General features: G+C 39.9%; 1 protein-coding gene across 4 annotated transcripts in view; it reads left to right on the top strand.

Annotated features, from left to right (window-relative positions):
- DYM (dymeclin) overlaps positions 1-25389 on the top strand; it is a 382780-nt gene that overhangs the window by 303586 nt on the left and 53805 nt on the right. For 3 of the 4 annotated variants that reach the window (XM_043889419.1, XM_043889417.1, XM_043889418.1), the window contains 2 exons: positions 686-868; positions 16649-16762. In XM_043889419.1, the coding sequence (XP_043745354.1) occupies positions 686-868; positions 16649-16762 (297 nt within the window). Of the gene's footprint in view, positions 1-685; positions 869-16648; positions 16763-21541; positions 24168-25389 lie in introns of those variants that run through there. The other variant, XM_043889420.1, reaches the window with a different exon arrangement.

Genomic DNA, 25389 nt, shown 5'->3' with positions numbered 1-25389 from the left:
CTTAGGTGTTCCTTTGCATCCATTGAGAACCACATCAGTGTTACAATTTTTGCCCCAACTGTCAAACATAATTTAGAAAACTCAAAAGAAGCAGGAAAGTGTCATATTCACCTGTATTTTTTCCTTCCATTGTTCTTTCAAGAGATGTGTTGATTACTTACTTTGAATTTTGCTCTTATTAACTATTTCAAGTTCAGATTCCCAAAGACTATTAACTCTCAGGAAACAGAAACAAAACATTAGGCTGTTTATCTGTAAATATGAACGTTCAAATGACAGTGCCAAAGAGTGAGGTCATATTCTGAATTAGAAACTCTTCTTGGCATTGATAAGACCCTACCACCACTCTATACTGTGCAAGTTTAGTGATTCAGGGAGGTACCTTGATAAGAGTACAAATTAGGATCTATTGATCAAAACTCCGAATTTTCTTCTAGATTGGCAATTATAATTTATTAATGTGAAATTTATGATTATCACCATATTTAGTTCAAAAGTATAACTCAAATCCTTTAGTAACTGATAAACTTAATTCTAAAAATTCTTGACAAAAATAATCTTAAACAGTTCTTGTGCATGATCGTTCCAGTGCTGTTATAGTTGTAAAGCAGTTGCCCTCATTCTAATTAATTCTGTGTCAAGGAGGAAAATACTGACTCTTATGGGGATTTTCTTTCTTTATCAGGCACAAGACCTAAATGTCATTGAAGAGGTGATTCGAATGATGTTAGAGATCATCAACTCTTGCCTGACAAATTCTCTTCATCACAATCCAAACTTGGTGTATGCACTTCTTTACAAACGAGATCTCTTTGAACAATTTCGAACTCATCCTTCATTTCAGGATATCATGCAAAATATTGATCTGGTAAGTGTAAATGGAGATTTTTATTATGATTCTTTTTTAAACATAAAAGTAGAGAAAGTTTAACAAAACTTGATTTAAAAAAAAACCTACAATAGTCTCTTGAACGTTAACGGTATTTGCCATCTATTCTAACAATTGTCACTTTCCACATGTGTGTGTATGTATTATATACAGACATGTATATGTACATGCACATATGTTTTTAGGAGAATTGAGATCATATTTTATATCTTAATAGTTCTGGATTCTACCATTTTTACTTAACACATTTTCTTGTGATATTAATTCTTTGAAAATTTCACATTTTAATAACTATAACTTCTATTTCATGGATCACAGCCTTGTCATGGCATGTCAGAGGGGCTTGCATAACTCAATGAAGCTATGAGCCATGCTGTGCCAGGCCACCCAAGACAGACAGGTCATAGTACAGAGTTCTGACAAAACGCGGTCCACTGGAAGAGGAAATGGCAACCCACTCCAGTATTCTTGCTGGAGAAATGAAATGGAGATATGAAAGGGCAAGAAGATTTGACACCAGAAGCTGAGCCCTGCAGGTCGGAAGGTGTCCAGTATGCTTCTGGGGTAGAGTGGAGGGCAATTACTAACAGCTTCAGAAAGAAGGAAGCGGCTGGGCCAAAGTGGAAACGACCCTCAGTTGTAGATGTGTCTGATGGGGGAAGTAAAGTCCAATGCTGTAAAGAATAGTATTTCTTAGAAACCTGAAATGTTAGGTTCATGAATCAAGGTAAATTGGATGTGATCAAGCAGGAGATAACAAGAATGGACATTGACATCTTAGGAATCAGTGAACTAAAATGGATGGGAATGCGTGAATTTAATTCAAATGACTGTTATATCTACTACTGTGGGCAAGAATCCCTCAGAAGAAATGGAGTAGCCCTCATAGTTAACAAAAGAGTGAAATGCAGTACTTGGGTGCAACCTCAAAAACAATAGAATGATCTCAGTTCATTTCCAAGGCAAACCATTCAACGTCACAGTAATCTAAGACTGTGCCCCAACCACTGATGCTGAAGAAGCTGAAACTGACTGGTTCTATGAAGACCTACAACAATTTTAGGAGTAACACCAAAAAAATATGCCCTTTTCATCATAGAGGATCGCAATGCAAAAGTAGGAAGTCAAGAGATGCCTGAGAAAACAGATCACCAGCCCAGGTGGGATGCATGAGACAAGTGCTCCGGCCTGGTGCACTGGGAAGACCCAGAGGAATCGGGTGGAGAGGGAGGTGGGAGGGGGGATCGGGATGGGGAGTACATGTAACTCCATGGCTGATTCATGTCAATGTATGACAAAACCCACTACAATATTGTAAAGTAATTAGCCTCCAACTAATAAAAATAAATGAAAAAAAAAAAGAGAGATGCCTGAGATACAGGCAAGTTTGGCCTTAGGGTACAAAATGAAGCAAGGCAAAGGCCAGCAGAGTTTTGTCAGGTGAACACACTGGTCATAGCAAACACACTTTGCCATCAACCCAAGAGACAACTCTACATGTGGACATGACCAGATGATCAATACCGAAATCAGATTGATTATACTTTGCAGCCAAAGATGGAGAAGCTCTATGCAGTCAGCAAAATAAGACCTAGAGCTGAGTGTGGCTGAGATCATGAGCTCCTTATTGAAAAATTCAGGTTTAAATTGAACAAAGGAGGGAAAACCACTAGCCCATTCAGGTATGACCTAAATCAAATCCTTTATGATTATATAGTGAAGATGGTGAGTAGATTTAAGGGATTAGATCTGGTAGACAAAGTGCCTGAAGAACTACAGTGTTATGGAGATTTGTAACATTGTATGGGAACCAGTGACCAAAACTGTCCCAAAGAAAAAGAAATGCAAGAAGGCAAAGTGGTTGTCTGAGGAAGCTTTACAATTTAGGAAAGAAGGTAAGCAAAAGGCAAAGGAGAAAGGAAAAGATAATACCAACTGAATGCAGAGTTCCAGAAAATAAAAAGGAGAGATAAGAAAGCCTTGTTAAGTGAACAGTGCAAAGAAATAGAGGAAAACAATAGAAGGGGAAACACTAGAAATCTCTTCAAGAAAATTGGAGATATCAAGAGATATTTCATGCAAGGATAGACATGACAAAGGACAGAAATGGTAAGGACCTAACAGAAACAGAAGAGATTAAAAAGTGGCAGGAGTACACATTAGAACTATACAAAAAACGTCTTACTGACCTGGTTAACCACGTTAGTGTGGTCACTCCCCTGGAGCTGGACATCCTGGAATGTGAAGTCAAGTGGACCTTAAGTGGCAAAATTCCAGCTGAGCCATTTCAAATCCTAAAAGATGATGCCATTAAAATCAATATGTCAGCAAGTTAGGAAAACTCAGCAGTGGCCACAGGATTGGAAAAGATCAATTTTCATTCCAATCCCAAAGAAGGGCAATGCCAGAGAATGTTCAAACTCCCGTGCACTTGTGCTCATTTCACATGCTAGCAAGGTAATGCTCAAAATCCTTCAGTTTGCTTCAGCAGTATGTGAACCGGGAACTTCCAGATGTACAAAATGGATTTAGAGAAGACAGAGGAACCAGAGATCAAATTGCCAACATTCATTGGATCATGGAGAAAACAAGGGAGTTCCAGTAAAACATCTACTTCTTTTTCATTGACTACCCTGAAGCCTCTATGTGGATCATAACAAATTGTGGAAAATTCTTAAAGAGTTGGAAATACCAGACCGCCTTACCTGCCTCCTGAGAAACTTGTATGTGGGTCAAGAAGCAACAGTTAGAACTAGACATGGACCAATTGAATGGTTCGGAATTGGGAAAAGAGTATGACAAGACCGTATATTGTCATCCTGCCTATTAAACTTCTATGCTGAGTACATCATGTGAAATGCGGGGCTGGATGAATCACAAGCTGGAATCAAGGTTGCCAGGAGAAATATCAACAACCTCAGATATACAGTTGATACCACTCTAATGACAGAAAGCAGAGAGGAACTAAAGAGCTTCTTGATGAGGGTGAAAGAGGAGAGTGAAAAACCTGGCTTAAAACTCAGCATTCAAAAAACTAAGATTGTGGCACCTGGTCCCATCTCTTCATGGCAAATAGATGGGGGGAAAGTAGAGACAGTGACAGATTTAATTTTCTTGGGCTCCAAAATCACTGCAAACAGCGTCCACAGTCATGAAGTTAAAAGACACTTGCTCTTTGGAAGGAAAGCTATGACAAACCTAGACAGTATATCAGTTTGCTGACAGAGGTCCTTGTAGTCAAAGCTGTGGTTTTTCTGGTAGTCATGTACAGATGTGAGAGTTGGACCATAAAGAAGTCTGAGCACAGAAGAATTGATGCTTTCAAATTGTGATGCTGGAGATAACTCGAGAGTCCTTTGGACTGTGAGGAGATCAAACCAGTCTATCCTAAAGGAGATGAACCCTGAATACTCGTTGTAAGGACTGTTACTGAAGCTGAAGTTACAATACTTTGGCCACCTGATGAGAAGAGACGACTCTTTGGAAAAGACCCTGATGCCGGAAAGGCAGAAGGAGAAGGGGGCAGTTGAGAGAGAGATGGTTGGATAGTATCACCACTCAATGGACATAAATATGAGCAAACTCTGGGAGATTATGGAAGACAGAGGAGCATGCTACAGTTCACGAGGTCACAGAGAGTCAGACACAATTTAGCGACCAAACAACATTAACCTGTATTATGGAGATCCTAAAATATGTTAACCCTTACCCCATTATTGCTTATTTGATTGTTTCTAATATTTGTAATTAATTCATAATTAACAGCTTCTAAATAAAGTATAGCTCACCTTTTTTAGTTCTGCTGTTAGTGTAGTCTTAAACTGGAATTTACTGTGAGAGGTGTCTGTATTTTCAAGATTCACCCCATGTCAAATTGCTGTCTGGATGTTGTATCTAATGTATCTGTGCATCATCTCATACATCAAGAGAATCTACCTCACTATACTTTTATAGCTTTGAGTATTATATTTATTTTAGCATTTGCTAGTTTGTATTAAAATGTTATTATTGTTTTTAATTTTTATTTCTTTCATAATTAGTGTGATTGAACATTTTTCACAGTTCTGTGAACCTTCCCTTCCTGTTCTTTTTAAAAAGACTTTTCTCCTAAGCCTTCTATTGCTATATTAATGTTTCCCAGTTTGATTTGATTCCACAGATATTTGTTGTATAGCTCATCAGGTTCACAGTTGCTATACACAAGAGGAAGCTGGAGAGCTACCATTCCTGTCCTTGTTTTACTTATATTTGTTGTTGTTCAGTCATCCAATCGTGTCTGACTCTTTGCAGCCCCATGAACTGCAGCATGCCAGTCCTGCCTGTCCCTTACCATCTCCCGAAGTTTGCCCAAGTTCATGTTTATTGCATCGGTGATGTCATCCAGCCATCTCATTCTCTGATGCCCTCTTCTCCTTCTGCCCTCAATCTCTCTCAGCACTGGGGACTTTTCCAATGAGTCAGCTATTTGCATATCATTTACTTAAATTTGGGAAGATTTTAAATAATTATTGCACAAGTATAAATACATACAGTTATTTCCATCATGACTGAGCACAGGTGCATACCTTCCTCCAGGATGTGCACCTCGTAGTGAAGTTGCTGCATAACATGTACCATTTCCTTTGTTACATGTGCGCTCTGCTAAGTTGTTTCAGTCGTGTCCGACTCTATGCAAGCCTGTGGATTGTAGCCCACCCAGTCTCCTCTGTCCTTGGGATACTGCAGGCAAGAATACTGGAGTGGACTGCCATTCCCCTCTCCAGGGGATCTTCCCAACTCAGAGATCAAACTGGCATCTGTTACGTTTAACCTGCTTCAGCAGGCGATTTCTTTACCACTAGTGCTACCTGGGATGCTGCAATTTTACTCTTTGACTGGTGGTATGTAGAATTCCTGTTACCTCACAGCCTCGTGAACCTTAGTTTTGTCAGTTTTGTAATAGCACCTCATTGTGGTTTTCATTTGGGTTTCCTCTTGTGACACCTAGGCAACTCTTTTGCCAGTTTTTCTAAGTTATTTATCTTTGTGTAGATTCTTTTATTTGTTCTAGTTATGTTGTTAGGCCTTTCTTCACTATGTTTCGCAAATATCCAGTCACTAACACAAACTTTCTGACATAACTTTAAAACTCCTCTCAGAATAGTCAGACATCCAGTTCTCAGCCCTATTCTTTTCTTGGAGAACTGCTTCCAGCCCCAGCCAGGTTGGACTCTGGTTCTCCTGCCCAAGTGCAGAACCTTCTGAGAATTTCCCTCAGCTGTCCCCTTGGTTGATCTTGGGTCCTGTGAAGTCCTCTTTCTTGGTTTACTGCTTCAGATTGATAGAGCTTACACTACTGTAGCTTTTTGGGAAAAGGGTATATGTGAGATAGGTTTTTTAATTTTTTAGTTTCTAATGTCTGAAAATGTTTTGGTTTTTTTTTTTTTTTAATATATGACTGTTGTCTTGGGAAGCTTTGGGCATCTCTCTGTTATTGTGTCCTGAAACTTCATGATTTGCTGTGCCATGGTCAGTTGTATTTGGCGCTTAGAGGGTCCTTTGAGTCTAGAGACTCATGCTCAGAGCTTTCAAATACTGATTTAATTATTTCTTCCTGGTTGTTTCTCTGTCTCCTGCTGTTTCCTCTCTTTGAAACTTTTATGAGAAAGATGGCCATTTCCTTTCAAGGCCCTTCATGTCAGTATCACTGTGTTATTTCTTAGACCCAGTTTCCTCATATTAAGAGTCCTCCAAGCTCCTGCCTGGGGTCTGTGCATCCATCTGTGAGGGTTTTAAAAGCTGAGTTAGAGACTGCATAATATTGGGGGTGGGGAAAAGAGGGTGAGAGTGACCTCTAAGGTGTAAACTTCCTGGCTTCTTCCAGGATAACAGCAATATATAGATGGACGCATGGACTCTGATCACATTTAAGATATTTAAGAACAGTTCTATCCATTTGCATAAGCCAAGTAGGTTAATTTTTGCTCATCCCAGTAGAGTCTTATATACCGTTAGGTACTTAATTGAAACCAGCTTTGAACTATAACCAAGCTCCCATTCGAGACTCTTAACACATAAGTTCTGTGAGTTGCTAAATACTCTGGAATCCACACAATTACTCTGTGACTTTAGTTGAGTTTAACTACCACTATGTATACTCTTGCAGCTCTGTTCATTGATTTGCTCCATATCACTACTGTGTAATGATTGCTGGTAAACAGAAATAAAAACTAAAACTCTCCACTGTCAGTTTAGTTAGTGTTTTCATGGACTTGCCTTAAGCTGCCTCAACTATATACCTAACAATTGCAGCTATAGCAAGTTATTTTGCCATTCATACCCTTGTCATTTTCCTGGACTACTATCAGTATTATTTAGATTTCATTAACAAAACTGGGGCAGCTGAGTACCATTGTCATCTTTGAAGTTAGAATAAAGCAGAAACATCATTTCAGATGAGCATGGTTATATCTTAAAGTTAGACTTGACATTTAAGGTCTGTAATTAAATTCTCACCATTATGAATAGGTATGTAGATACACTGATATTTAGGATATGTGATAGCATCCTCAGGCCACTTCTCAAATATTTCTTCTCTGGCCCCATGTCCTTCTTGTTAAGTCTGGGTTTAACCAGAAGAGCATCTCCTTTTAAAATTGGCAAGTATTGTTAATAAGATCATGAAACAAATGGTTGGCCACGAGACATCCATCACAGCTTATTCCTACCTTTTTCTGTCGGCTAGATTCTTTTTGACAACTGGGTGGTCTAGTTTACAGTCCAAGAATGCATGTTAGTGTCTGCTTTGATGAGAAAACCAAAGCACCTAGAGACCTTTACCTCCATGGAAAAAGTAGAGTCTACAGAGAGAGTCTCTGGGAAGTGCAGTCCTTCTCTGATCCCAGTTCTCAAAGAAACTATCCAGAAAGGAGAGTTTCTGGGTAGGAAAAGCAGAGCCTTTCTTACCCCTCCTAATAGTGTATTGCTCATGACATTTGGTTGTAAGTTGAGTCTGGGGTAGAAGGACTATAGCTTTGGGCTTCTCTGAGTGAAAAAAAAACTCACAGCCAGGCATGTCCTTTTCAGGGACCTTGAGTGTCACAAGGGGCATTGGTTTCTATTTGGTATCTGGCTTCTCAGCTTGGGCGGCTGTTGGATCTGCCCATTGTAGTCTCTTTCTCTCACATAGGCACTATCATTTAAGGGTCCAAAGACCAACCCTGAGACTACCATGAGCATCCCCAGCGAAAACAAAAGCCTGTGACTGTGCTGTTCACATTCTCTTTTTCTTGACCTTGTATCCTTTTAAATTAATCTGATGAGAAGTGTGGCCCATTATACTTTTTTTATTTTAAAAACATTTTATTAGAAAAAAATTTCAAGTGTATGCAAAGTAAACAGAATGGCTGTTATACTCTTGGGTCTCCTGATGTCTAGCTGGGTCTACGAATACCACCTAGGAAAGGGAAATGCAGTACTAAAATAATATCTTCTTAGAGTACTTATCAGTGTATCTCTTTCAAGTTCCAGGGTGGAGAATATCCTGCTTTTTCCAAGATTTATCCAGATCTTTGAATTATAGAACTGTCCAATATATCCTTTTTTAACTTCCATATTTCTAACCTAATTGTTTCAGTCTGCCCTATGGCAAACTCCTCCCCTTTCTATCATAACTTTTACCTTTCTCTGGACCTCTCTGATTTCAGTTTCTTTCTTCTTTCCTTCCTGTCTTTTTTCTCCTTTTATCCTTTCCTTCCTTCCATCCTCCCTTCCTTCCTTACTCCCTCCCTCTCCCCGCTTTCCACTCTTGTTTTCTTCCTCTGGATGGTCACTTGAATTGTGTACAATATATGTCAGATAAACTATATCTGTGGTGTATTGGAAGGAAGTGTTTTCCCTTTAATTACCAATACCTCTTTTCATAATAACCCATTTTTTTCTCTTTCTTTCTGCTAAAAGACTAACTCAAAATTTCTTTTTTCCTATGTTCATAACTGTAATCAGTGATGGATGATCATGTTTTAACACATTGTTTGAATTATTTAGTGTTAAATGTTTAAACCACATCAAAAACTATTTGTTCCTTTTCTATTAATCATTAGCACTGCTAGCTTTATAGCATGCTTGCTGAGCATTTGCATGTATTATGTATCTTAATTTTCATTAAAAAACAAACTTGTGAGGTATATTTCATTTTAATTTTCAATTGCAGATAAAGAAGCCAGCTTAGAAAGATTTAAGTTGCTCATGATCACACATTCAGAAAGTGATAAAGCTAGAACTCAAACCAAGGCAGTTTGATTTAAAAAAAAAAAAACAACCCTTGTTTGTAATCATCTTGCCTGATTACTATCGCCATTCACTAAATGTTCCTCCAGTTTCTCATTGATTTGCCTATTCACTACCTGAAAAGGTTTGAAAACAAACCTGGAAATTTACTTTCTCCTTCTAACTTCCAGTGATGTCAAATCAGTCTTTACTCCATGAGTAAAGTAACCAGCTATTGACACTTTAAAAATAACCCTGAAGGACCATATTTTTCTTGAAAGAACATACAAGAACTATGCAAAGGACTTTAACTACATCCATTTGAAACTTAGTCTCCTTTGGAAGAAGCAAAAAGCAGAGTCAAGGTGAAGAAATAGAAGGACCCTCACTGTTTTTCTCACAGTATATAAGCAAGTAGAAATAAAAGTGGAGCATTAAACTAGATTTATATCCTGCCCTTGTCACCAGAATGGACTGCTTATTGACACTGCAACGGTATTCAGTGAAAAATGCAACTTCAGGGTAAACATTTGGCTGTGTGCTATTGTGCACTTCTTAAAACTAGATAAATATATGCCTAAACATTTTTTGAGTCTCTATTAAGTGCTGGGAATAAGACTTAAGTACCTTTACATATATTACCCTTTTATTCCTCTTAAACCAGTAAACTAGTTATTATGATCTCACTTTACAGATAAGGAAACCAACAGGCTGCGAGAAGGCTTCCTAGGTGATTTTTAACACAGATCTCCACCTAAGAGTCATCCTCTTAGGGAATTCCCTGGCCAGTGGCTGGGACTGAGCACTTTCACTGCCAGGCCTCAGGTTCAATCCCGAGTTGAGGAATTAAGATTCTGCAAACCACACAGCACAGCCAAAAATAAATAAATAAATAGTAGAATCATCCTCTTAAATAATGATCACATGTTTGCCTAGAGCTTTTCACTGAGGGTTATTTGCATATGCCTATCTCGTTTGACCTGTAAATTATCCCCATGAGGGAGGCAGAGCAAGGCTTCAGAAGTGAAATTGTTGGTTCAGGGTCACTTAGCTAGTAAATCACTCAGCCTTTAACCCAGGTCTTCTCATTATGAACTCCATATTTTCAGCATTCACTTGGATAAACCTAAATAAGATTCTAAATAAGCAGATTTTACAAACAACTTTTTGTTGAATACTGTCATCCAGAATAGTGTTGGGCATGCTGGAAATTCATTCAAAATCATTTTAAACTCTTTTTACATATTTTGAAAAGAATGCCATGATAAAGATATAAATAACTTTTTGCCTCTTTCAGCACTTTACCTTCTCCTGCCCTCGCCTAAATGCTCCTGAAATCTTGGCTTAAGCAAACCTTTGCTATTTCTTCTTTCGTGGAGTTAACCTTGAAAAATATTGATAGAGGAGACTGTGAATCTACTGTTATTTTTAGCTGACAGGGAGTTGAGAGTTGATATTTTTTATTAAGACATTAAGCAATAGTGAATGTCTGAGCCTGGAGTGACTAACTTTGGAGTACTTTTAACTTCTGCAGAAGGAGCTATACATGTGTGTTTCAGGTAGCCAAATTATTATTAGCAACTAGCACATAGCCTCTGCATCTAACTCATAAGATGATATGATCTGGCTGAATTCAATCAACAGGACAAGATTGAAATACCACACCAAACAGGAGAGTGCATGAAAGAAATGTCATGGAGCCCGCTCCAGGCAGCTCGCCTGTCACAGAGAACCATCCTGGGGCTGGAGCCAAGGGTGCAACTGGATGTGGCAGAAACCTTGGACCACTGGACAAAACCCCGAGAGGGATTGTCGGAAGATCCTCTAACTAATCCTAAGGAAATCTGGTGCCTCGATGGAAGCAGCTTTGTCTTGGATGGAAAAAGAAGAGCTGGCAGTCAAGGTACCAGGACATGACTCCTGGATTCACTACTCATGAACCAAGCCATGGAATAAAACAGAAGAGGACACTCAATACACCTGTCAACAAGCTACAACATGCAGTGCCAGTTCAGCAAAGATATAAAACTACAGCCGACCACAGAAAATATCACCCTTAGAAGAACACTGCTATGAGGACTCTGAGGCTTGAGACTAGCAAGGGGGGGAAGCCCAATAGCCCTCGCCATCCCAGTTCAGCAGGAAGTAGCCAGAAAGACCTCGACACTCCTGTTCCCAAAGAATTGGGCCTCCCATCTCTTGAGGGGGGACTGTTAGGTAGGTAGAATAGGAAACAGGAGTCCAAAATGGTGGTGGCTAAAAGACAAGGACGGGAAAAGTCCACGAAAATAGAACAAAGGAAGGTCAAAGGAAGGTTCGAGGACCTGAGTGAGAACCTCAGGTAGAACAAACAGCACTCCTTGCTAGCCCAATTTATGTAGGGCAGGCCCAGGGGGAGGAAAAAACATATAAAAAGAGGAGCCAAAGGGCCGGGGGTTGCTCTCTCTCTCTCTTTCTCTCTCTCGCGCATGCTACAGCGCTCTTCCTTTTGCGTCTTTGGGTCGATATGCCCTCATGCCTCAAAGATGGATTTTCCTGCTATTTTCTAAATAAAATAGAGCTGTAACACGGAGCTATAATGCTGATTTGTCTAAGAGCTATAACACCGTCTGTTCAAGACCTGAGAGCTATAACACACTCTGTCCGAGACCCAAAAGCTGTGACGCGCCGAGGGCTTTAATGTCCATCACTCCAAATCTTTGTTGTGATGAGACAGAACCGAGAAGCATACACTCGCCTGACATGGGCTTTTTAGAGGGCTTCTCTGGTAGCTCAGCTGGTAAAGAATCTGCCTGCAATGCAGGAGACCTGGGTTTGATCCTTGGGTGGGGAAGATCCCCTGGAGAAGGGATAGGAATGTCCTGAGGTGAAAATGTATGATAAAAAATAGAGTTAGTGAATTAACCAATTTGTAAATACCTGTGTTATAACTAAAAAAAAAAAAAAGAATAAAGCAGCATCTTGGACATGGAAGTGTTAAACCATCAGGACTTGATCATTATGTTGGCAGCAGAGGGGCAGAAGGACATATAAAGGGAGGGCTGTTTTGGACTTGTTCACATTTCTGTTTTGATGATAACCACTGATGTGTGTGCATCTCTTGGCTGTACTATAGGAATGCATTGTTAAGAAATTCTATGGAGACATACCTCCTTGCTAATACTTCAACAATACTTCAACTTCAATACTTCAACAAGAATCCTCTTAGAAGCATTATACTTTGTGTACCCTGTTGCTTTGCATCTCATTTTTCATTGAACATTAAGGAAATGTAGTATTTTACTTATGATTCTTTATCTAGAGACCTAGTGCCAATTTTGTCTTTTCTGAAATTTTTGTCACCAAGAAAGGCATGATTACACTTTTTCCTTCCAGATTGAGTTGGTATAGCATATTCCTGGTTATCAAAATACTCATAGCTTTGGGATTTTGAAATGTTAAACGTTCATGATGTGTGGGGAAAAGCATGATACATACTGTATGATCCTAATTACATAAAAATGGAAACTTAGTTGTGAAAATACACAACTGAAATCTAGAAGGACACATCAAATGGTCAACTGCTTGTGATTATAGACGACTTTGTTTTTTGCTTCTTGTGGGGTTTTTTGTTTGTTTGTTTCCTGTTATGTACATGTTAACTTTTAAGAAATAAATGTTAATGTTAAAAAAAAAAAAAAAAAGAAATGTCATGGCTGACTATAAGCAGAGGACAGAGATAGTGAACAACAATAGTTTTGTGATATGATAAAGGCAAGAACTATTTTTGTCTCTGGACAGTGTAAAATTTATACTAGATTTTCTGTATTTCCAGACCTGGAAATACAGAAAACCTGGTTGCCTTAGCACATTCAGTTGCCTGTATAACAGTTCCATGAATGTTAAACAAGGTTAAATGAGAATTCTTTATTTTCTTCCAAAAAAAAAAATCAAACACAAAATGAATCAACTTTTTCTTCTGCAGTCTTCCTTAGCTCTGTAAATGACATCAATGTCTACGAGTTGCTATGCCCAAAAAAAGAGAGGAATAATGAGTACTATTTGGAATAGGGTTGTGAAATTACAGATCTAAAGAGTGAAGTCAGAGAGGACCTCTCTGAGAAGGTACATTTGAGCTCAGACTTGAAGAAAGTAGAGAGTGAGTTGTACAGATACCTGGAATCAGTTTGGGGGAAGGTTAGGGGCATGTCTTTGTTTCCCTCTAGAACAAAAGGGAGACATGCTTACTGACCATTATAAGAGTTAATGTTCCCTAAGCTCAGAGTTCTCGTCCTATAATATAACCCACTGCATCTGCAGGGGTCATCTGTTCATCTTGAAATCACCTTGTGCAGCCCCACTAACACCAATGGACAGATCATTCAGACAGAAAATCAGTAAGGAAACATTGGCCTTAGATGGCATTTTAGACCAAATGGACTTAATAGATTACATAGAGAATATTTTTTTCCAAAAGCAGCAGAATATTCTTTTCTAGAGCACATTGTACAGTCTCCAGGATAGACAGCATGCTAGGTCACAAAACAACTGTAAGTAAATTTAAGAAAACTGAAACCATATCAAGCACCTTCTCCAACCAGAGTACTATGAGACTGCAAATCAACCAGAAGGAAAAAATTGCAATAAACACATGGAGGCTAAACAATATGCTGCTAAACAACCAAAGAGTCACTGAAGAAATCAAAAGAGGAAACTTTTTTAAATCCTGGAAACAAATGAAAATGGAAATGATCCCATGACCTATGATCCAGAATCTATGGGGTACAGCAAAAACAATTCTAAGAGGGTAGTTTCTAACAATACAAGCCTATTTCAGGAAACAGGAAAATTCTCAAGTAAGTAACTGAAATAGAGACTGAAAAAAAAAAAAAATAAAAAGGATTAGTAGAACTGAGAGTTGATTCATTGAAACGAAAAACAAAATTGGTGAACCTTTACCCAGATTTAGCCCAAAAAAGAGAGGACCCATATCAGTTAAATCAGAAACAAAAAAGAAGTTTCAACTGATACTGCAGAAATACAAAGGATCATAAGAGATTGCTGTAAACAAACTGTATGCCAGTAAAATGTACAACTTAGAAATGGACAAATTCTTTTAAATGCACACTCTCCCATAACTGAACCATGAAGAAATAGAAAATATGAACAGACCAGTTACAAGTAATGAAATTGAATCAGTAATTTTAAAACCCTCAACAAGCAAAAATCCAAACCAAATGATTTCATGGGTGAAATCTACCAAATATTTAGAAAAGAATTAATATCTGTTTTTCTCAAACTATTTCAAAAATTGCAGAATAAGCTCTTCTGAACTCACTCTGTGAGGCAGCATCATCCTGATACCAAAACCAGACAAAAACATCACAAAAAAAGAAGATTACCGGCCAACATCACTGATGAACATAGATGCAAAAATCCTCAACAAAACATTACCAGGCTGACTACAACAATACATTAAAAGGGTCATGCACCATAGTCACATAGGATTTATCCCAGAGTGCAAGGATAGTTCAAAATCTGCAAATCAATGTGATATGCAACTTTAAAAACAAATTGAAGAATAAAAATCATATGATTATCTCAATAGATGCTGAAAACTCTTGACAAATTCACCATCCACTTATGATTAAAAACTCTCCACACAGTAGGTATGGAAGGAACATACCTCACATAGTAAAGGCAGTATATGACAGGTCCATACCTGATATTTATAGATCAGGAAACTCAGGTATGGAGACCTTAAATAACTTGCCTTAGTTTATAAGGAAAGCTGGGATTTAAACCCAAGCTATCTGACACCTGCTAAGTGCTCCCAGCCACTCCACAGTTCTACATCTGGAAGAAGTTGAGGGTCACATTGTTAGTAAGTATCACAGGCAGGACCCAAACTAGGCCTCTGACTTTTGAGAAGTCTGTAGTTTATGCTACCATGACATCTAAATCCATTTCATTGTACCTGTTTGATCTGTGTCTGGTCCCCCAGTTACATTGAATCTTTGTCTTTTTTACACACTGCATCTGTCTTAAAGACACAAAATATCATCTGTTTCCTTATAAATTCTCTGAATCTCTCTTCCACTGAATAAGTTGTCAAGGGATCATCAACATATTGATTAAAACACAAAAACTTGAGGTACAACCAAAAATCAAAAAAATGTTTTCACTGAGTTTACTTATTTTACACGTACAAAATGTCCATTTAAAAGTAAAAAGACAGTTCTGATTTATCAAAATCAATTTCAGTACCTGCTGTGACTAAACTCTGAACGAAATTTTATCCCAAAATTCCCCTACAGAGCTTAAAATCTGACTTGGAAAAAACAAGAGCCATAGGCACATGTTGAAAACCAACCTGTCATGGACAAAATAAGCAACTTGCAAAGGAGCTGGTGCCAGCAAACTGCCTGAGATAAAGAGCCGATTTATTTTGAATCAACAGCAGTGTAGCCAGGCATTGGCTGCCTTTGTTTTCACTCACTGCCACCGTCTTTCAAGGCACAAGCTTGTTAAGGTTCTGGCTCTAGCTGGTACTCTGCTTTTCAGAATAAATCCGTTTCAGTGGCATTTATGTCATATCATGCACCTTCCCCACTAGAATGGTTAGGAGAAAACTTATTGTGCATTTGAACAATTAATATTTAGGAGAATAATCCTGAAAGAAAATTTAGAAAACAATTTGGAAATAATTCTTAGTAACTTAAAATATCTTACCTATAAAATAGAAAGCATGTAAATGGAAATACTCAACTTTTTAAACAACATAAATTTTTATGTTTTGCAGGCATCTCTATAAACACTTGTGTATAGTATAGCTCTTAAATAAAAAGTGACCCATGGTCATCTTGATTTATAATATTGTTGTTTGTAAGTGATTCCCTAAGAAATGATGATATTCTTTTAGTTTTTAATGACAAGTGTTAGGAGACAGTGTTATTTCCAGAATGTTACTATCTTAGCATCTTGCTAAGATCTTGTTCAGGCTATGCTGTGACATGAAACCAAAAAAAAAGAAAAATTATAGTTTGCTGTTGATTTTCCTTGGTAATCAGAGATAAGAGTATTGTGGATAAATTAAATTGATAAATAATCCCCAAAACATCATTTTAGCCATTAGTTTCAAATTCCTTTCTTCCTAAGACTTGTTTTTACAGTTACTGTTAAGCCTCAATATTAACAGATTTTAAACTTTGGCTTTCTCTTCCTGCCTTCTGATGAGTGCTTCTCTCTAAATGAAATATAAATGCAAGGTGGGGTAGCACAAGAAAGTGCAGAATTCAGGAACCTACTTAATTCACAGAATGGATAATCAACCCTGAATATTCAGGGGATTGGCTCTGATTTAGCCATCAGACCCTTTATAGAGAGGACTGATTTAGGAGAGCGGGTGAGTTAAAAGCCAGGTCACTCTAAGAAATGGAACAATGATCGTTTGACTACCATGTGAGAAAGGCATCTACTGAAAATATATCTCATGTATCTACTTGTTTAAAAAAATAACACTTTGCATTCCAGGTGATCACCTTCTTTAGCTCAAGGTTGCTACAAGCTGGAGCTGAGCTGTCAGTGGAACGAGTCCTGGAAATCATCAAGCAAGGGGTTGTCGCGCTGCCCAAGGACAGGCTGAAGGTAGGGCTGGGAGAAGAAACACACTGTTGTTATCTATTGATGTAAATGTTATTGTCTGAGTAGGCTGTATTCAGAATCATACTACTTACCCAGCGCTTGTGCTGGGAAATGCTCTCTGAATACTGCCTACTCTTCTCTACAATGACATGCAGAGCTGTCACAAAAGATTCTGATAGTTTTCCAAAAGAAGTCGCAAAAGAACTGTCTTCACCACTGCATACATATCCAGTAACCACTGCATAATACTATAAGTAATTCAAATACTGTGAATAAAGGAGCACCTTATTTTTTAACCCACTGAAATAAATTCAGTCTTGTGTGTATCATCAAGGGTTGATCAATAGGTGGTGTGGTGATAGTGATGATGATCTGTTAGCTGCAGCAGTAGCTAGTACTTACACAGTGTTTACTCAGTGCTTTTGGGGGGTCTAAGTGTCTTATATATTAACTGACCAATCCTCACAACAGCGCTTTGAGGGTAAGTAGTGTTACCATCCCAATTTTCAGATGAGGAATATGGTACAAAGATAGGTTAAGTAATTTACCCCAAGTCATACAGTTAGGGAATTAATGAACTAGGAGATCATACCCCGGCCTTTGGCTCCCAAGTCCATACTCGTAATCACCACACTATTTCCCATGTACCTGGGTGTAGCTACAGAAAGAGGAGTATTTTGTGGAAGAGGTAGGGGAAAAACAGTGTTTAGAGGAAACATTTAAATCTATGCACTAAATGTGTTCCTGAGGCAATCTCATGATATAAAACTCATACTTCAAGACTAATTTTCCCACAGGAAAAGATGTAAAGGAGATATTTGGGGAGAAATGTGTGAATGTATGGCATTGTTGCCTATTTTTACCTTAGTACTTCTTTTAATTTTTTCTTTCACTACCTCCCCCCGCCCCTTTTTTTGGAGTGCTCATTCCTAAATGAACAACACACAAGGTGTCATAGTGAATGTTTGGCCTTCTTCGTAGTATTTTATCACAGCTGACTTCTTTGCAAAGTTACTGTTTGGGGGTTGCGCTTTGCAGCACTATCACTGGCACTGCTGCTTAATGAACATTGTAGGATATGAAAATATTTTCAGTTATAATAACAGAGTTTGTCAAGCAACAGCGCATTAGTCATAATCACTTGCAGAAGTTCCGCTGTACGCAGACAGCCTTGCGGCTCACACAGCGCTGAGCAGAGGGCGGGGGCGGGGGGGGGGGGGGCGGTGGTGGTCTGCTCCTCAGCTAAAACGGCACCACTGTGTGGCAACAACGTAACACCTGATCACAGTTCACCAGACCCTCCAGCTCTGACTGCTCTCTTTTCCTGACAAGTCCGTAAGTGTAGAGAATTCATATTATTTCCTCTCTTACCTGAAGTAAGATATCTGAGGTCTTTCAGATTTTTTCTCACCTTTTCGAATTTATTTGAACTATGCCATGTTACAGGGCATGATGATTAGAGTGGCAACTCACAGGAAGCGTTGGGTCGTAGTGTTCAGGAAAGTCAAGAAAGAGGTATAACAATCAAGAGACTGTAAGGATAATGCAGAGGAGTAGAGGGAAGGGGGATTTGAATGAGATCAAAGAACCAGTGAAGTAGAAGTGATGGAAATTGTGATTAGAGAGCAGTATATTTAGACTGAAGGTGTTCACAAGGAGCAGATCTCCATGACAACATGGTCTGGATTCAGCCATGAGTGGGGGACGGAAACGATGTGGATGTGAACAGAAGTCAGTGTGATTGAGCCAGTTAATGGATTGGAAGTCAACCATGGGCCATATACATGGGCATCATAGTCAACCCAGGTGATAAGCCATGGAAGGAAATAAAGACTGAGCCACACACTACAGTAAATGGGAGAGCAGCCTAGGAATCAGCATGCGACAGGTAAAAGGAAGAGAAGTTGATATTGGCCTCATATGAACAGAGCTTTGTACTTAAGGGCAGAGGAACAACAACCAAGGAACAGCAGTGAAAACAAGGCACCAGCTGCACCTCCAGGCCCTGAAGACTGGGGAGTGTGAAAAACCATCAGCTTCTACTTCCAAAGGCTCCAGGGGTTTGGGAGTCCTGAGGGGCAAACCAGGTTCTTGTTAAAGAGGTAAGCAGGAGAGCCAGAAGATCCAGTGCAGGCACTGAGAATGTCGCGGGACATAATAACCATGAAGTCGGGGTTTGAAAAGGCGGCGTGGGGCACAGGAGGCAGAGAAGTAACAGGAGGTTGGATCACGGGAGAGAAAGCCCAGAGCAGGATGGGAATGAGAGTTCAGGAGAAGGGGGCGATGACCAGTGATGAGGACGTGTGACCTTAGGTTAAAGCTTGCCACAGGTTCCATCGACCCTGAATAAGCCTTTATCAAGCATCTGCTCTGTGACAGCTGCTGCTATCAAGTGCCTGAGCGCAGAGTGAGCAAAAATCTCTGCCCTTTAAGGGCTTGTAGTTTAGCAGGCGGAAACAGACAACAAATAATCAGCATGATGTAATAAATAACAAAATGATCTAGAGTGGTAGATGCTCTGGAAAATAAAGAAATGATCACATAAACTTAAGAGGTTTTGGGATTGCCAGTGAGGATGTGGTGGGAGAAAGTTGTAGAATTAACAGAGAATGGTGTGGCCAACCTATAACCAAAAAAAAGAAGGTGAGCAAATTAAATGTGCTGGCTCAGAGTAGAGTCCTAAGCAGTGCCTGAAAAGGCCCAAAGCCAGGAGGATGCCAAGCATGTTGAAGAAATAATGAGAAGAACAAAGCAGCTAGAACTGTGTGGACAAGGGGAGAGGAGCAGAAGGTAAACAGAGATGATAAGGGGTGGGGCAGAATAGTGGAATGGGGAGCCAGGGCAAGATTTTTAGAAGAGGAGAGGCATGGTGGGGTTCTGATTCTAGTAGAATCACTCTGGTTGATGTGTTGAGAGTAGATTTTAGTGTAAATGTGAAAGCAGAGGGATCAGGTAAATTATTGCTTGACTTGGACCATGATGGAAAGGTGGAAGTGCTAACAGTTTGTCCAAGTAATTGTCTGGTTGGCAGAGGAGTGCACTTAGGCCTTTTAGGAAATAGTTATAGTCTGCATCAGATTTCCCAGCTGGTGCCCGTGGTAAAGAATCCGTCTGCCAGTGCATGAGACACAAGAGACATGGGTTCAATCCCTGGGTCAGGAAGATCCCTGGAATAGGAAATGGCAACCCGGTCAATATTCTTGCCTAGAAAATTCCATGGACAGAGGAACCTGACAGGCTTCAGTCCATGGGGTCACAACGAGTCAAACACAACTGAGCATTATCCGTATTATTTACAAAAGCTCAAGGGAATAGTGGCTGAACATAGGTTCTGATGGACTGGTTGGAGAACTGGTCTGCAAGTATTGGAAGAATTATTTACGGAAGTGAATTTGGACTTGGACTAGGCGGTGTCAAGGACAATTTTCAAACATTGGCTAGCTGCATCTTTCATAGATGCCTGGCTCCACTTTGCTAAATGTTGTGTGACTCAACAGTGTACATAGGTCAATGTACATATACGTAGCTAGTAGTATCTAGAGTCTGTATGAACTAGAAAATTCAGAGCAAATTTTGGAGGCAACACCTTAAGACAATTTGGAAAACTTTCAGTGAATCACTAATACTGGGGAAGAACAGAGGGCATACTTACAGGAATTCACAGGATCCAAGCAGAAGAGATTTACTGTCTTCAAGTACTGGAAAAATTGTTTACGAAAGCAGAGTTGGCCTTACTATGTTGATCTCAGGAACAGGACCAAGGGGGTAGACGCTTCATACAGAAAAGTTGCATTTCAGTCCCATATAAGGAAGAGCTTTCTGCGAAATGGAACTACAGTCGACCCATGAACAATGCAGGGATTAAGGGCACAGACCCTCCACACAGTCAAAAACCCAGATGGAATTTAGTTGCCCTCTGTATTCCGGTGTAGCTCAGTTGGTAAAGCATCTGCCTTCAAAGCGGGAGACCTGGGTTCAGTTCCTGGGTTGGGAAGTTCCCCTGGAGAAGGGAATTGCCATTCCCTTCCATTCCAGTATTCTTGCCTGGAGAATCCCATGGACAGAGGAGCCTGGTGAGCTACAGTTCATGGGAATGCAAGAGGGGAACATGACTTAGTGTTATCTTTCTTTTCTGTATTCACAATTCTGAACTCATGGGTTCAACCCAGCGTGGAGGGTGCAGTAGTAGTGCAGTATTTACTATTAGGAAAAAAAACCTTTATGTTAAGTGGATCCATGCAGTTTAAATCCTTGTTGTTCAAGAGTCAACTAGACTTAGAGACGGAATAGGCAACTTCTGGGCAGTGATGCAGTCACTGTCACAGGAGATGTTAGCATTGGAGAATGATGGCCACTTACAGGGAGGCAGACAGGTTCCGTGCTGGGTGAGGCTCTTACCTGTTGGCACGGGCTGGCTGGCTGGCATGGAGAGGGGAGGAGTCTCAGGCTTCGCGCAGGTCCAGCAGAAAGAGTGCTGAGATCCATTCCCAGAGCCTGCCGTTGGCAGCAGGAACAGACAGTAAGGTGCACATATGCAATTATCTGCCGTTCCAATTGCAAGGACTCAAATATTGGTTGGCAAATCCAACTACGTGACTTTTAAGAACCTTTCCATCCCTAAGAGTATCATTTTGTCTGTGTATATACCAACAATTATCATTCCCCTCAGAGCAGGAAATTGGATACATTTTCGATAACAGTTTTACTCTCAGATGATGTAAGAAACAGTAAGGCTGTATTATTAATCTGGGGCCTTTTTTTTTTTTTCTTAATGACAAACAGCTCACATTTCAGTTCATCATAGCAAAGGGAGAAGTCAGATTTGTATGCCAGAAGCACAGAAATTGCTCAAAGTTGAATATGGCTCAAAACAAGAAAACATAATACAAGAGGGATGGAAAACAAATAAAATTTAAAAATATTTACTGTTCAATCACTGATTGTCCTGTGCAAACAAACATGAGAACTGTGTTTGTACTGAAGTATGTTTTCAACTCCGCATCGCAGTCGCTGCCTTCTCCAGTCTCCTCCACATCACAGAAAAGTGCCAGAGTGCATTTCCCAGAATCCTCCTGTCTTGTAGTTCTGAGTTGAAGTCACCAAGGAGAGGCACACTTGCATAAATGGAAAGCAGAAGAGTTATTGTTGTTCAGTCACTCATTCGTGTCCGACTCCTGCGACCCCGTGGACTGCACCATGCCAGGCATCCCTGTCCCTCACCATCTCCCAAAGTTCGCCCAAGTTCATGTCCATTGAATCAGTGATGCCATCCAACCATCTCATCCTCTGCTCCCCTCGTCTCCTTTTGCTTTCAGTTTTCCTCCACATCATCTCTTCATCAGGCAGATGAGGAGGAGTCATTATTCTCCAGGGCAGCTCCTGCTTGGCTTCGTGCTGTGTAGGCAGTGAGGGTCATCGATGGCTCCCCACAGATACTGAGGTTTGCCGCAGCTGCTTGCTGTGAGCTCTTGAGAACCACCTGTTCCAGTGCTGTAGACAGTCTTCTGTCACAGCATCTCTGATCTTGCCTTTCCAACAGTTGCATAAATCTGTTTTCCCTATAAAATCCTTTATACTTAAAATATAAAGAGTAGCTTCTGTTCTCCCTACCAAACCTGTCAGAGAAATAAAACCCCTGATTGCAAACAGGAAGCAATTTAATATAGGAAATTTGGCAGTCATTGAAAGGACCAGGGAAACCAACTTCACTGAAAGCCACTGCTGGCTTTCAGGAAATCAGAAGTGGCAAGAATGTCATCACCAATGGTCTGGCCTGCCTGCAGCATCTTTGTGGGGATCTGCAGGAAGATTGCTAAAAACCACTGGCAAAACATTTGCTGAAGCCCACAGCCTGCCCACCACTGTTAGCAGAGCATCAGTGGCCTCTGTGTCTCTTCTACCTTCTGAAATACAAGTTTGTCTCATCGCCACAGTCTAACCCAAAACCCTTCTGGGGAGATGCTGGGGGCTGTAGTTTCCAGGCTTTCACCATGAAAGGGGAAGTGAGGTGCTTGAGTCACCAACAGTATGGCATACCATCAAAAGAAACAAGAAGCAAAATGAGAAGCTTCTTGATGAGGACGGAGTTTTTAAAGGATGTGTGCAAAAGACGGAAAGAAGGGTATGTATAGAGAACAAATGTAATGGAGTGGCATGAGCTTAAATAAATGTTGTCAGAAGACTCGAATTGGAAGGGGACTTTGACCCTTTGAGAGGAGAAAGCAACAGAATAAGTTGTGGGCCTTCAGCCTAGGAACAGTGGACAAAATTACATAATTGATTGATACCTTCTCCCATTTTCAAATTCCCGTTTATCTCCTTCATTGAGAATAATCTCAAACTGGAAAAGAATATATCTTTTAAACAAAATCAAAGCCCAAGGTAAGTATAAGAATGGAACAAGAGCTGCCAGCCTTTTTTCATCTTAAGCCTCAGATACAGTTTCTCACAATGCTGGCAGATACAGCCTGTGAGTAGAATTTGAGAACTCAAGCTCCACATTAATACTAATAGTGCTATGAGACACTCTTCTAAGCACTTTATAGCACCATGAATTAGTGCTGTTGTCCTGATTCTAGGTGAGGCAGCTAAGCCTCAGAGAAGTTACTGTCCGGAGGCAAAACTGAGGTTCAAACCAAGGCATTCTTTTTCCAGAGTCTGTTTCATTCACCCTGTCCTGTACCTTACCTTCTTCCTTGCTGGTAAGACCACACTGCAATTGTTAGGTTCCATCTGAGCATCTCATCAGTAAAATACACTGTGTTCACAAGCATGTGAAGTTATAGTAAAGACCCTGTTAAGTCACATGAGGTTAGGAGGAGAGAGTATGTGACTCGGAAAAGAAAGGAAAATACAAGAACTGTGTTCAACTACTTTAAGGATTATACTCTAAAAGAGGAATTAAGCTTTTTATTTTATACCACAGGGCAATGAATGGGTAGTGACTGAGTACAGACAGGTATTAGTTCCACCTAAGGAAATGTTTTCTGACGGGTCAAGTTCTTTAGTAGTCCATATGGAGCTTCTTAAAGTAGTGAAGTGTTGTATTCACAATAAAGTCTGGATGGTAAATGTGAAGATTGAGCCAGATGACAAAGGGGCTCAAATCTATAAGACAGGGGGAAGATGGAAAGAGTTCTTGTTGATAAAAAGTTGTACAGGATGATCCCAAAGATTTCAGGCAGTTCTTTTTTTTTCTTTTTTTAATACTTATTTATTTGGCTGAACCAAGTGTTAGTTGTGACATGCAAGATCTTTAGTGGCAGCATGTGGGATCTAGTTCCTTGACCAAGAATCAAACACAGGACCCTGTACTGGGAGTGCAGAGTCTTAGCTGCGGGACCACCAGGAAAGTCCCTCTTGTAATTCTTGTGCTGTGCTGCACTTAGTCACTCAGTCGTGTCTGACGCTGCGACCCCATGGACTGTAGCCCGCCAGGATCCTCTGTACATGGGGCTTCTTCAGGCAAGAATACTGGAGTGGGTTGCCATGCCCTCCTCCAGGGGATCTTCCCAACCCAGGGATCAAACCCAGGTCTCCCACACTGCAGACAGATTCTTTACCATCTGAACCAACAATTCTTTTTTTTTTTTTGAACCAACAATTCTTATGAGTAAGAATTCTTGTAATTCTTATGAGTCTAGAATTCTGTCTCCTAAAATTCCATGAAGAATTTTTGTAGAGCAGTGCCCTAATAACATCCTTCAACTCTTTAGAGGTCAGGCTCTGTTGCAGCCTGATAAGGTCTGGAATCCTCAGGCTGGAATTCTAGACCATCCACCATCTAGCCCAGCCTGCCCTTCCACTCCTTTGTATCCCTATTTACCACTACCCCAACCCCACCCAGTGCTCCAGCCAAGCAGAACTATCTCTGTGCCTTCTTCCTTCCTGCATTTTTGGATTTGCTTATACAACTTTGTTTTCCCGATATACCATTCTCCACCCCCTCCCCCTTTGCTTTTTGTTTATTCAAATTCTAAGCATTCACCGAAGCCCTTGATAAATCTAACAACTTTTATGAAGCCTTTCCTTTTATTTCTCAACCTATCTGTGCCTCCTCCTCTAAATACCTACTGTATTTTATATGTACTTTTTTGGGAACTCCTCTCCTGTTCTACCTTTAGGCAGTTATTTAAATATTTTCTCTCTCCCACTCACCTATAACTTCCTTGAGAGTAAGGGTCATGTCTTAGTCACCTGCATCCTCTTGATGCCTACCTAGTTCAGTGTCTGGTACATAGTAGTTACTTAGTAAATGTAGTAAGTAGACAAATTAAAAGCTCATTTTATATATTCTAAAAAGGAAATGGGGACTTGTTATAGAATTCAAGAGTCCTGAAGTGAAATTTCCTATCTCCAGACCTGCTTTTCTAATTTTTAATTTACCACCCTCTTTACAGTTTTAATTGACTTAATTGTCTCTCCCTATATGTGGAGAGGCACTGTTCTAAATTCTGGGTATAACAGTGGGCAAAACAGACAAAAATCCCTGCCTCATAGAGCTTTATTTATTTAATTTTTTTGTGAAGGAGATAGACAATAAATAATTTACAGGTGTGCAATATAGTGATTCACCATTTTTAAAGTTCATTTCATTTATAATTATTATGAAATACTGGCTCTGTTCCCTG

This window comes from Cervus elaphus, chromosome 27 (genome assembly GCF_910594005.1).
Source record: "Cervus elaphus chromosome 27, mCerEla1.1, whole genome shotgun sequence".
Taxonomy (NCBI): Eukaryota; Metazoa; Chordata; class Mammalia; order Artiodactyla; family Cervidae; genus Cervus; species Cervus elaphus.
Note: the sequence above shows the minus strand (reverse complement) of the source record. Positions and strands in the feature narration are given on the sequence as shown.